The sequence below is a fragment of the Panulirus ornatus genome, chromosome 10 (assembly GCF_036320965.1).
Source record: "Panulirus ornatus isolate Po-2019 chromosome 10, ASM3632096v1, whole genome shotgun sequence".
In the NCBI taxonomy this organism is placed as follows: Eukaryota; Metazoa; Arthropoda; class Malacostraca; order Decapoda; family Palinuridae; genus Panulirus; species Panulirus ornatus.
The window spans coordinates 9,638,697-9,652,072 of NC_092233.1; the positions used below are offsets into that span (position 1 = coordinate 9,638,697).

The 13,376-nt window shown below is 47.6% G+C and overlaps 2 protein-coding genes across 3 annotated transcripts in view; both read right to left on the reverse strand.

The window, feature by feature from the left end:
• The window catches only part of LOC139750787 (protein zyg-11 homolog B-like), a 97,145-nt gene extending 96,128 nt beyond the window's left edge, over positions 1–1,017 (reverse strand). For both annotated transcript variants that reach the window (XM_071665530.1, XM_071665529.1), the window contains exon 1: positions 888–1,017. The gene's annotated coding sequence lies outside the window, so the exon portion shown is untranslated. The remainder of the gene's footprint in view (positions 1–887) is intronic.
• Positions 1,018–4,730: 3,713 nt separating this feature from the next.
• Positions 4,731–13,376, reverse strand: part of LOC139750789 (calcium-activated chloride channel regulator 1-like) — a 64,206-nt gene continuing 55,560 nt past the window's right edge. The window contains exons 4-7 of the mRNA XM_071665535.1: positions 11,578–11,699; positions 10,513–10,621; positions 7,845–8,955; positions 4,731–7,640 (exon numbers count right to left, since the gene is read on the reverse strand). Coding sequence (XP_071521636.1) covers positions 6,226–7,640; positions 7,845–8,955; positions 10,513–10,621; positions 11,578–11,699 — 2,757 coding nt within the window. The 3' untranslated portion in view covers positions 4,731–6,225. The remainder of the gene's footprint in view (positions 7,641–7,844; positions 8,956–10,512; positions 10,622–11,577; positions 11,700–13,376) is intronic.

A 13,376-nucleotide genomic window follows, 5' to 3' on the forward strand; every position in this document is an offset into this window, starting at 1 on the left:
CAATAATTCAAACATTTCCTTGCTAGAATAGAAACTGCTGACTACTGGGGCGAGATGTTTTTGGGGAAATATATCATCACTGAGTAGAAGGGTCGTGACAGCGGTATGGGTCCAAGGTACAGAGAGGGATAATGGTGAGGCAGGTGGTTTGGTACTACTGGACATGTTTATCAGTGGTTCAGGGGTGATGGTCGCGTATGGGTAGAGTGGTGATGGTGGTGAGGGAGGGGTGTTTGGTGGCCAGGGAGGGTAGAAGTGGTGGTGGTGGTGAGGGAAGGGTGTTTGGTGGCCAGGGAGGGTAGAAGTGGTGATGGTGGTGAGGGAAGGGTGTTTGGTGGCCAGGGAGGGTAGAAGTGGTGATGGTGGTGAGGGAGGGGTGTTTGGTGGCCAGGGAGGGTAGAAGTGGTGATGGTGGTGAGGGAGGGGTGTTTGGTGGCCAGGGAGGGTAGAAGTGGTGGTGGTGGTGAGGGAGGAGTGTTTGGTGGCCAGGGAGGGTAGAAGTGGTGGTGGTGGTGAGGGAGGGGTGTTTGGTGGCCAGGGAGGGTAGAAGTGGTGGTGGTGGTGAGGGAGGGGTGTTTGGTGGCCAGGGAGGGAAGAAGTGGTGGTGGTGGTGGGTGGTATGGCTGCCGTCTGCTCGTTCGATATCATAAAAAAAAACCCAGCGTGAAATGAATAATATAACAGACAAATAAGAAAATATTGACAAGTCCTACCTTACCTGACATATTTGATATATATACATAAATAGAGGCGATATATTCGCAACAAGATCAAAATCCTACAAATCAGTCAAATATCTCAACACTAAAACATATATTCAAAAGAATTAGACAGTTCTACACTAAAATCTAAATGAAACCAATCTAAAAAACAATGTGTGTCGATACCTCATCGTTGGTTAAGCTGTTCCTGTAGGACATGTTAAGACTCCAGTGTTCACTAATCACAGTCTCATAAGCTACTGGCAAACACAAGCGCTGACGCCGGCGACATTGGGCAGTTATCGCTGTGAGCGTAATTTCGTACTGCCGATAGAGGCAGTTTGGTGATTATGGAATTAGCTCGTAGTGATTGCCTGAGATGTCGCTTCGTCTTGCCTATATACAAAGTACGACAGTCATTACATCTATACTGGTAGACAACTGGCGACTGAAATTTGCTGGAATAATATAAATGAACTTGATAAACGATTGGATTGCATGTTTTGCTGTAAAAAAAACTGACGTTAACCTGTGAGTAAAACCTATGTAACGAAATGGTGATCAGGCTAGGAAAATGTATTGCATCCCTCAGCACAAATGATGGTTTTACCAAAGGCTGTAATGATCAGTTAGACCAACATATACAATAAAAAGATTTAGATAACCGTTTATGTTGTTATGAGGCGAAATTGCCTTCACGCAAAAATAACACCTATAGTAGAGTACATAGGGCTCGCCTCACCTCAATAAGAGAAAATTTACGAATAAATTCCTGCATTGGACATTGACACAGAACAAAAATCTACTTAGTTATTTACAATTGAAATAATACGAGAATATTTTCACCTAAAACGATACAAAAAAAATTGTCATTTTCCTTTCAAAATTAAACGAAACTATTATTCACAACACTAAATAGAATATTTCCAAAAGTTCAAAGTTAGTCACATCCAAGGTGTTCACTATTAACACATTGTCTGGTAACTTTTTTAATTCAAATCGCAATACACGTGGGTCAATGTGACCAGTTCTTTCCATCCTAGTGGTTTCTTCGTTCGCACACTTTTACCCTAACTGCCTCTGTCCATAAACTTGTCTATACATTACCCCTTAACACTATCTAATCTTGTCCTGTTCTTATACATTACCAATGTTGTTTGAAATTGTATAAGAACAGGGAAAGTATTGAAATTATTAGTTTGATTATGTTCGAAATAACGAACATTGTATTGAGTAGAAGAGTGCTAATTCTGTCATATCCTATAACTCCTTGATCAAGATGTATATCACTGAATCTTCTCTCATGAAATATACAGAGAATTACAAGAATATTAGTGAAGGTCTATATATAAATTGGGTAGCTATGTCGTAGGCAAAATTTGGAAACGGTTTCCTGTCTTGTCCACATAATTAAATTTTCACAGGCACAGCGCCAGACCCGACAACCTCAAACCACAAACATTTGTGTACCAACGGTGTCTTAGCTCCACCTCTTGTATATATATATATATATATATATATATATATATATATATATATATATATATATATATATATATATATATATATATATATATATATATTATCCCTGGGGATAGGGGATTAAGAATACTTCCCACGTATTCCCTGTGTGTCGTAGAAGGCGACTAAAAGGGGAGGGAGCGGGAGGCTGGAAATCCTCCCCTCTCGTTTTTTTTTTTAATTTTCCAAAAGAAGGAACAGAGAGGGGGCCAGGTGAGGATATTCCACAAAGGCCCAGTCCTCTGTTCTTAAACGCTACCTCGCTAACGCGGGAAATGGCGAATAGTTTAAAAGATATATATATATATATATATATATATATATATATATATATATATATATATATATATATATATATATATATATATATATATATATATTATGATCCAAAAAGTACATAAGTAGCGAGTGTACATAAGATGCAGTTTTACCTCTGTAACTAGTCGTCTGAAGATATGGTAATACACGAAAGAGCTCAAGATTCTCGTGTATATAATACATTAGATATTGCTCAGCACAAGTTCCATTTGCATAAATTATCGTAATCTAACACGTACCAGTTCTTCCTTTTATATAATGTTCAGGTTTGATATTCTCGGCATGACAAGCAGTGAGAGGAGGACCAGCAGCTCCTCAGCATGTGCTCTTGACAAGGTCATATTACAAGTTAAAAAAACCGGTCACCTGCAGGTGGGACAGCCACCGAACCCCACACAGGAAAAATGAACTTTTTACCAACGAGTTACAGTGTGAGAGAACCCCAGGCATGAAGTGATGTCAGGCTCCCGCTCCACTTGGTTCCACTCAGCCTGACACGTACATGTGTGTGTGTGTGTGTGTGTGTGTGCGCGCGCGCGCATGTGTGGTTATAATTTCCAGAATTATCTTGATATTTGACCAATTACGTCCCAGCTTCTTTACTTTTCCCTATACGATTTTCGTCATTGGATTCGAGTGTTTGCACTCTAGTGTCCCGGTACGTGTGTGAGGGGAGATAGAGTTACGGTGAGGGAGGATACGAATATTGTACTGTGACGACGTGTGTTTGTGAGATATAGCAGCCAGCACGGGGTCGTTAAGACCTGCCTGGGCCACACGGTGTCGGTAGGACCTGCCTGGGAGACCAGTGGACCTCTCACTCTATTCTCTCCATGATGGGAGGGTGGAAGACAACTTCAGTGGGAACTTAGTGCATATATCTTCGATAAAGCTTGAGGCGGAGGGGCGTCTTTGAGTGGGGTTATGGACAGTTCTTGCGTTAGACGATCAGGGAGACATCTCGGCAGAGGTTCTCCTACAGGAGTGGCCTCGAAAAGAAACCCAGTGGTTTCCTTCTCCACCTCCAGGTACTGTCTCTTTCTTGTACGGGGGACTGATTACTCTCACTCGCTCAAAGAAACTGAAAGGCTTTCGTAAGTTTTACTGCGCAGGAAATGGACGAGGAAAATAACATTTCGCTGCAAATGATCCTTTGATTACTGGGTCATCTGATTGGGAGATTAGGTGGAGAGAGAACAAAATGTAGTCTCCTGCTGGAGTTGCTGGAGGAATTGGAAAACATCTTGTGGCTCTATTGGCAGGAGACACATGTAAGAACGGCTCAGCACCACAGTGGCTAGGGAGGACGCCTCACTATGGAAGAAATGCCTTATCCCACAAGACGTCCCAATACGGCGAGAGATGCTTAATGTTCAAAGTCTTTTTCGTGCCAGGTTCTTGGGAGATCCTTGACAAGTGTACGACAACGAATCAACACAGTTTTATTCTTGTGATTAGATGAGGGAGAAATCTTCACCTATGCATGTTCTTTTCCAGTTGGCAAATTTCTTGGCTGTGTTGATTGTAGTGTTGAGTTAGTGACCCAGTGACAGTGCTAGCGGTGAGTCACCAGGTGCTGCAGTGCCAGAGGTAAGTCACCAGGTGCCACAATGTCAGAGGTGAGTCACTAGGTGCCACAGTGGTAGTGGTGAGTCACCAGGTGCCACAGTGGTTGTGGTGAGTCACCAGGTGCCACAATGTCAGAGGTGAGTCACCAGGTGCCACAGTGGTTGTGGTGAGTCACCAGGTGCCACTGTGTGGGACAGTACTACCCTAAGAGTGAAATTGTGGAAGGATCACTGGCAGGTGTACTAGTGGACCCCCATGATGTGGCTGGAGGCCCATCAGACGCGTCAACTTACGCTCCCTCCCACATGGGCTAGACATACTCACTCCCCACGTCCCTCCCTCCCACCTGGGTAGACAAACTCACTAAACTCACTCCCTACGTCCCTCCCTCCCACCTGGGTAGACAAACTCACTCCCTACGTCCCTCCCTCCCACCTAGGGTAGACAAACTCACTCCCTGCGTCCCTCCCTCCCACCTGGGGTAGACAAACTCACTCCTTACGTCCGTCCCTCCCACCTAGAGTATACAAACTCACTCCCTACGTCCCTCCCTCCCACCTGGGGTAGACAAACTCACTCCCTACGTCCCTCCCTCCCACCTGGGGTAGACAAACTCACTCCCTACGTTTCAACTTTATTTACAAAATGTGATTTTACAAATTCAGATAAATGGGTAACATTCTGTACAGTATTTACACAATTGCACAAACATACTCTTAGAATTAGGTTCAACATTTCATTGTCAACGTGTCATTTAATGCACAGGAGTGACTAGAGGCAAATCAAATATCCCACCGACACATACGAGGAGGAACAGCTCGCTGGATCACGGAGGACATGCCACACGAGCTCCTGAAGATCATATGAAAAAAAAATTTCAGACAATTTACATTCTTAATATGATATTCAGGCGACCCCTTGTGCCTGCCATGATGTTATCACGAGAGATAAGAATAAAGAAGGAAATATATATATATATATGATGTGGGAGAAGAACAGATATAGTCAATGTTTTGTCGTAAGTGTTCAGCTGTGATGTCGCTCCTGTAGGGTCGGTCTCTTCCAACCTCCTGTGTTCATGCACCACATTTGGCACTTCGTTGTCCCAAGTGAAAGGGAGGGGTGGGGTCACTTACGTGTTGACCAGCACGCGCGGCACTCGTCCTCGTGTGTACAACCTCTTACACTACCCTGTGGCACTTTTCCCCCCCAGGTGCTGTTCCGTGCACCGCCTCATCATCGCGAGAATATCCTTCCAACGAAGCACTCACTGCAGCTGTTAGGGTGGGCACTTCTCTATCAACAGATGCTCCTCCTTGGTCCATCCTTGCGAAACAGTGTCACATTCTACCTCACATCATGTAGCATTTTCTTCCCCACGGTCACATTGCACATCCGTAGCAACTCAACGAATGTTTATTGGCTTGCTCTCCTCTGCACAAACACATAATATGTCCTCTGTAATAGCTCATGGCACTTTCTTCAACGGCGACACATCACACTTCCTCTCGTCAGTTTGAGGGACATCGTACATTACAGCAGGGAGTAATGTACCAAGCCTCTGCCTCTGTCGTGGGAACATTTGCCGCCACGGCCGTCGTTAACAGTAGACCCCACCCTGGCAAATCCCCCCAGTACGTGACGTCCGTCTCTCGCTGAGATCACACTATATCTATATATCACAAAATGGGTAAGTCAGGTTCATCGACACCTTGTGGGGGTGCGAGGCAGTTGTGCTTGGTCAGTGAGGAACTCATGACCTCACTGTACACACCGAGGCTCTGCTCCGTCTGTTGTACACACGAGATTTGAGTGACGGCAAGGGACCTGCCACTATAGTCCAGCCACAGCGGCCGTCACCTGGAACCAGGGACATCCAGGGGTCACAAGCGCTCAGAGTCGATCTGTCATTTCACTGCCACCCGAGCTTACAGAGTCTATGGAGTATATATATATATATATATATATATATATATATATATATATATATATATATATATATATATATATATATATATATATATATATATATTAACATTATCTATCACTAATAATGCCGAGAACTCGTCATGGACAACTTGAAAAAAAAAAGCCCTCACAACAATACTTTTTTTTTCTACACCATGGTCACGTTGCGCACACGCTTCTCAGAGGCAACGGAAGGTGTGGAGGAGTGGGGGTCGAGGGAGTTGGTGTCGTATATATAGGGTTCAGGGGTGTACAACACCTTGGGTTTGGGAGGGATGGGTGGTGGCACCTTGGTGGACCTGAGCGAAGCATCGTATGAAGGGTAGGCAGCATAGGCTGGAGGTCCGCTGGAAGATGGCAGCATATCACATGACACAGAGAGGAAAGAGTCTGATGGCTGGGAGCTGATGTAGGATCGAGCCTCTGACGGTACGGGGTAGCCTTCACTCGGGTAGCCTTCAGGAGGGGTCGGATAGCCTTCAGTAGGAGTCGGGTAGCCATCACTAGGGGCAGGGTAGTGATCGGGGAAGCCTGCATGCCGGTACTGGTACTGGTTGGCTTCTCCATAGTAATCCATCGCCCCAGAGGATCCTCCGTAGCTTTTCTTCGTCGAGGCGCTGTGGTCGGAGGTGTTGTCTGACCGCGCCGACACGCTGCCTCTCTTGTTGTCCTGGTGGCTGCTCAGCAGCTGAGACGCAGACCATGATTCTACGGGGCTGATGTACTCCTTCTTCATCCCATCCTTCAGTGCCTCTTTGCCCTCGGGGAAGTCGGCGCCCTTAGAGGCAACGGTGACAGTAACACTGTAAGTGTCCTGAGCTTCGTGGACCTTCTTAGCAGCGGCAGACTTGCGATGCCTGCGGTGGGCAGCCGTGCAGTAACAGACAATCACAGCCACCACGACAATAAAGCCACCTACACAGCCAAATACGACGGCTAACTGACGGGTATCAAGGGCGGCCAAGACTGGGGCACCAGTGCCCTCCTTGACGGTTGAGGTATTGGCTGGGACAAGCGGCGGCGGTGAGGAAGGTGGAGCCGAGGTGGTTGTGGGTGGGGCAGGAACGTAGACGGTGACTATGTTGCTCAGGGCTGCCGTGTTACCCTCCTCATCCACAGCATACAGAGTCAGGTAGTTGACAGTGTCATACTCCTGCCAGGTCACGGTGTGCTGCTGGACTGCTGGGGAAGCCATCGGCGCCGGCCAACCCTCTAGCAGTGTGCCGCCACCTTCTATCAAATCGCGCTGATTGTGAGACGCCATCACCACGTATCGGTCAGCTGTCCCATAGTCCAGGTCGCCTCCTGGAGCCGTCCAGATGAATCCCACTTGGTTCAGTGTGTCTGGAAGCAGCGTGGCGCGTAGGTCCACCACACGGGCCGGTGGAAGAGCATCCCTTGTTGGTGGTGTTCCCACCACATCCACCAGGCCCAGCCTCACGTGCCGGGCGAACTTATTGCCTTCAATCTCACCTTCCACGCGCACCGTCACACTGTACTTGCCCGCCACCAGATCTGGGACATACCGGGAGTATACACCATCACCTCGCGCCATATCTGGACCTGCAACGCGAAGCAGTCATTTGTTAAAGAAATGATTACCATAGAAAGAAGTACAGACATTGACCATACAGACGTACACACATAGAAAGACACAGACCATACTGACATACACACTCAAAGAGAGACATTTCATATATATGTTCATAGTACATATAACGTTTTATAGATAAGGACTTGTTGACATCAACTGAAGTTAAGACTGACCTGTTAAACCATTGTCGAACAGCTCGACGTCGAGAGGTGGGTACTGGGTACCATTGTTGGTGTAGCCAAGTCTGGTTATGGTGGCGGTGACGGAGGCACTCCCCACGCCTGCCACCCCTGCCACAACTTCTGTGTAGAGAGCTAAAGGCTGAGATATGTCGCTGGCATTCACCAGTGATACAGCGTGGCTGGTCCAGCCCCTGACGCTGACGCGGGGTGCCTCAGGGCGTGGCCTAGGGCGGGAGGTTACCTGGACATAGAGAGCCTGGTGGGAGTCTGCCCGGTTGGCTACCTTGTAGCGCCACAAGCCAGGCGTGACCTGCGCCTCCACCAGACGCACGGTGATCATGTTGATGTTGGCGTCTTCCTTCTGCATATTGGCTGTGTCGATGACCTGGCCCTGGGGACTGACCAAGTGGATCAAGTTACCCACATGGGTCACGTCGTAGTAGAAGATAGCGAAGACTGTGTCAGCACCCAGAGCTGGGTCTACGAGGAAGCTGCCCTCTGACACTGGTACCCTGCCGCCAGGGTGTTCGGCAGAGTGGACCTTGACTGGCAGGGCTGAGCGTCCGGCCACAGCACTCAGCGTGTGGTACAGGGAGTCCAGCAGGTTGTAGTACATCCCAAGCTTGGAGTCTGCGCCAATACCTTCATCAGGCACAATGAAGGTGTGGCCACCGGAACGCGACGCGAGGGTCTCCAGTCCACCATTAGGTCTGGGATATTTCTCGGTGAGTGGGTAGACGATGGCGTGGAGTGACACTTGAGCATTTGCCAGCATGTGTGAGGCCTCGGCTGCTTCAGGCTCTCCTAAGGTACCACTGCCACCCGTCACCATCACGACGTGGCCACCAGGTCCATCCTGGTGCAACAGGTGGAGGGCCTCGCGCAAACCACACACGATACACCGCTTGTGCTCGCCTTCTTGCGACGGGTTACGAGGCAGCGAGGAACCGACCTTCTCCCTTGTGGCGCCATCCGTGAGTGAAGTCAGCGGGTACTTGGTGGCCGCCATGGAGTCGAACACCACTAGTCCCACACTGTAGCCGTCTGGGACATCGTAGGTCACCAGTTTCCTCACCGCCTTCCTCATGAAGTCCCAGCGTTTCTGTGGGAAGAAAACTTGGTTAGGATTACACGCATATTTCACCAACTGATCCCTGTCTTTAACCATTTCTATCATCTAATGCATTACGTGCGGAAAAGATCCGACTTCCTATGTTCAAATCATTTAAGAAGAACCATCGAACGAATCAAGTGTCCTTCCAGGCAGACAATTTTCAGCATCATTATGGCACTCGGTCTTTAAGTACCGCCACAATTAAGTGAGCTTTGGGCAAAATATTCAAAGGCTGGATGTTTGTACCTTTACGTGTATGTATCTATATGTATATTCTTCAGACAAGAGAGGCCAGCACTACAGACTGGTGGTGTAAAGCTAGACACTTGGCTCCATCAAGCGTCTGTGCCTCGTGTGAGGGGACTCAGTGGCAAGCCACGAGAGTCTTTTAATTAGGTTCTCAGCAAAAGCTCCATCAAAAAGTGATCCTGCTCTACAGAGTGGCTCATAAAGTGACCCCCTTCGAAGCCTACCTGCCGGGCAAGGAATACCCAGGTGATGTTATCAGTAGTTCATTGCTTTCTCAAGCCCTACCACAATCTCTGACAAGTGTTGTATACACATTGTACATACATGCGCACCTCCATACACACATACAAAGATACGTAAACACTGGTTGTAGAAAGAGGTCCAGGCAGTTGATCCTTCTTATTTTCGAGATTTTGGATGACCTACAGCTCGTGAAGCTCATTCTATACAAGTAAGGGGAGGGGGAGTAGAACATATCGAGGCCCCCGAGTGGTACACAGGTTAACTAATGGTGTGAGTGAGCCAAATATTGTAAGTATAAATGAGAACTGAGAGTGGAAGCTTATCATTATTATTATCATTATTATTATTATTATCATTATTATTATTATTATTATTATTATTATTATTATTATTATCATTATTATTATTATCACTATTATTATTATTATTATTATTATTATTATTATTATTATTACTATTATTATCATCCTTATCATTATCATTATTATTACTATTATTATTATTATCATTATTATTATCATTATCATTATTATTATCATTACAAAATCTTTGAAACTGCATACCACTGTGATGTGCATCAGAGCAAAACTATAGTACTGTGCAACAGACCAACATTACACCTGCACTATATACGTCACTGTGCACCAGAACGGCAGTATGTCTGCACAGTACAGCATAGCGCACTAGAACAACAACAGTACACCTGCACAGTACAGTAGAACAACAGTACACCTGCACAGTACAGCAGAAAAACAGTACACCTGCACAGTACGGCAGAACAACAGTACACCTGCACAGTACAGCAGAGCAACAGTACACCTGCACAGTACAGCAAACAACACTACACCTGCACAGTACAGCAGAACAACACTACACCTGCACAGTACAGCAAACAACACTACACCTGCACAGTACAGCAGAGCAACAGTACACCTGCACAGTACAGCAGAACAACACTACACCTGCACAGTACAGCAGAACAACACTACACCTGCGCAGTACAGCACAGCGCAGCAGAATAACAGCAGTACACCAGCACAGCAGCACACTCACCTGCACGTTCATGACGTTGGTGTCCTCCACCAGGAGGACGATGCGCGGGAGTCGTGCGCGCACGTACTTCAGCGTCAGGTCGCTCTCGCGCAGCCCACCCTCAACATTCCTGTGGAAACAACTTGTCTCTTGAATCCATCTCACCCTCGAAGACGTAAAGACTTCAGAAACTAAGATAATTTCTTAGGTTTTAAGATAACTAACTTTAGAGTTACTTGACACATTTATGGAAAGCAAGCAAGTGGACGTGGTTTGTAAAATAACCAAGAAAATACGACAGATTATCATGTTGTTACAAGGGAGGACTCAGGGCTCCAAGCAAGACTGGGCTCGCTGGGTGTATAAGGGATATCCAAGGGTCTGTGGCTACGTAACGCCTCCTACGTCACCCTCCGTCACGGGTCATCTCTCACCCGTCACCCACCACATGTGATGTGTTAACTGTCGCTATACCCAGTCATGTATCAGTCATCGCCTGCCAAGTCATCATGTATCACCAGTCATCCATCATGTATCACCTGTTTCCCATCATGTATCATCCGTCACTCATCATGTATCATCCGTCACTCATCATGTATCATCCGTCACTCATCATGTATCATCCGTCACCCAACACGTGTCACCCATCATGTATCATCCGTCACCCATCATGTATCACCTGTCACCCATCATGTATCACTAGTCACCCACTATGTATCATCCGTCACCCATCACATATCATCCGCAACACGTCACCCGATACGTGACAGGCGTCACGTACCAACCACAGCACACGACTCATCAAGCACCACAAAGCATCAACCATCTCGACCAAACAACGTCTCGTCCATCACAAACTCTGACCGTCACATACAAACTGCTCCAAACTGCCTCCCACATACAGTCTACCACACTCTGTTCACCACAGATAGACAAACAAATTGACAGACACATGTAAACTATCAGAAAAAAGATCAATACCTTAAAAAGCATTTTTAGTGGTTAATAACATGCATAGTTTGTGCCAAAGGATAAGATAAAAACCCCCCAACGAAGGATCATCAAGTCCTTTTATTAGCAGCTGACCTGTTGTTCTGGAAGTCCGGGCTGGCGCGCATGATCTCCCACACGGACTTGCCCGAACACAGGAGGTTGTGGCGGGTCGGGGCCTGCCGGTTGTGGCTGCCCTCGTCACACAGCTCCGTCACCTGCAACATGAGAGCGAGACCAACTTAAAATAAACATCCCTCCGCCCCTGGCATGTTCTGCAGGTCGTAAGTCTATGAAGAAGAAAGAGACTTAATGCAACAGTAGTGGGGAGCAACAGGTACTCGTGATTGAGGGACAAGGAGAAGAATAAGTTAATATTGCGTGTGCCATGTTTATGGTGGGGTGTCCGGCAGCGTCTAGATACGTGGCCCGGCGGGCGGGCTGTGCATTATGACGAGGCGAGTGAGCCTGGCAGTGCCACATAAACCAGGAGGAGTAGCAGGCGGTGTCGGCCTCCTGGTGGTGGGGCAGTCATGACCGGCATAGGAACAGCCTCTTTACACGCCCCCTGTTACTGCTGCCGGGTGTGTGTGTGTGTGTGTGTGTGTACGACGGCCCGTCTCCTCCCGGAGTGTAGGTCTCCTCCCTCTCCTCCTCACCCTCGGTACAATTAACATAAATCATACCCGAGGTGGCCAGACGAACATGACATGCGCGATTACCCATCATGTTATCACATTCTCATTTCATTTTCCCTGAAGACGTAGCGGCTCGGCTCCCCCTAGGACCATCTGATGATGGTGAAGCGCCCCCTCTGCCAACACCCAGTATCACACACACACACACACACACACACACACACACACACACACACACACCTCCACGAGAGCGTACATGACCAGGGATGCGCCCCTCCACGGACCCCCTCCTGGCTATTTCATTCCGTTCCAAGGCTGGTACGGGACAATAAAATCACACTCTATCTATTCATGAAAATCCCTTAGTGAATATAAAGCCAACGGCACATACCAACCGCACATGAACCAGTTCAACACAAACGAAAGGTCATGACGGTGTATCATTCATACCACCATGAGTCAGGCGATCGCCTCATTCCTTCGCAGGTCCTCGAAGGAGTTTAGAGATGAATTCACCAGTAAAGCCATGTAACAATGTCCCGATGTGTACAGCTTTACCAGTACGGGTCCATGGGTCGCCTATCTGCTGCCTATATAAGGCTTCGAAGCAACGGTATCCGAGTACTGTGTGTGTGTGTGTTATAGCCGGCCAGCATCCCAAGCACCGTGCCCTCCTCCCCATCTCGGCCGGGCCAAGCTGAGCCAGGCCCGAGTCTTGGCCTTGGAGGTCACCCTCACGCTTACTTATGAGGCCAGTAACTGTATGAGGCTGACAGCAGCCCCACACACTCTTAAACACCTCAATACACCCTCCTCCTACTCTTGGCTGTAATATTGTGGCCCGTGGCTGTAATATTGTGGCCCATGGCTGTAATCCTGTGGCCCGTGGCTGTAACACTGTAGCTCGCGGCTTTAATACAATGACCGATTGCCTGTAATACCATGGTTTGTGGCTGTAATACAGTGAACTGTACCTGTAATACTATGGCTTGTGGCTCTGGTGCCGTGGCTCGTGGCTGTAACACTGAGGCCCATGGCTATAATACTGTGGCTCGTGGCTGTAATACTGTGACTCACGGCTGTATCATTGTGATTCGTGGCTGTAACGTTGTAACCCATGGCTGTGTCACTGTGATTCGGGGCTGTAACACTTTGACTCGTGGATGTTATACGGAAACTTGTAACCATAACATCGAAGCGTGGAGGGGCGCGGGTGTGGGTGTGGTGGATCGCAGGTGTGGATGTATTGGGGAGAGG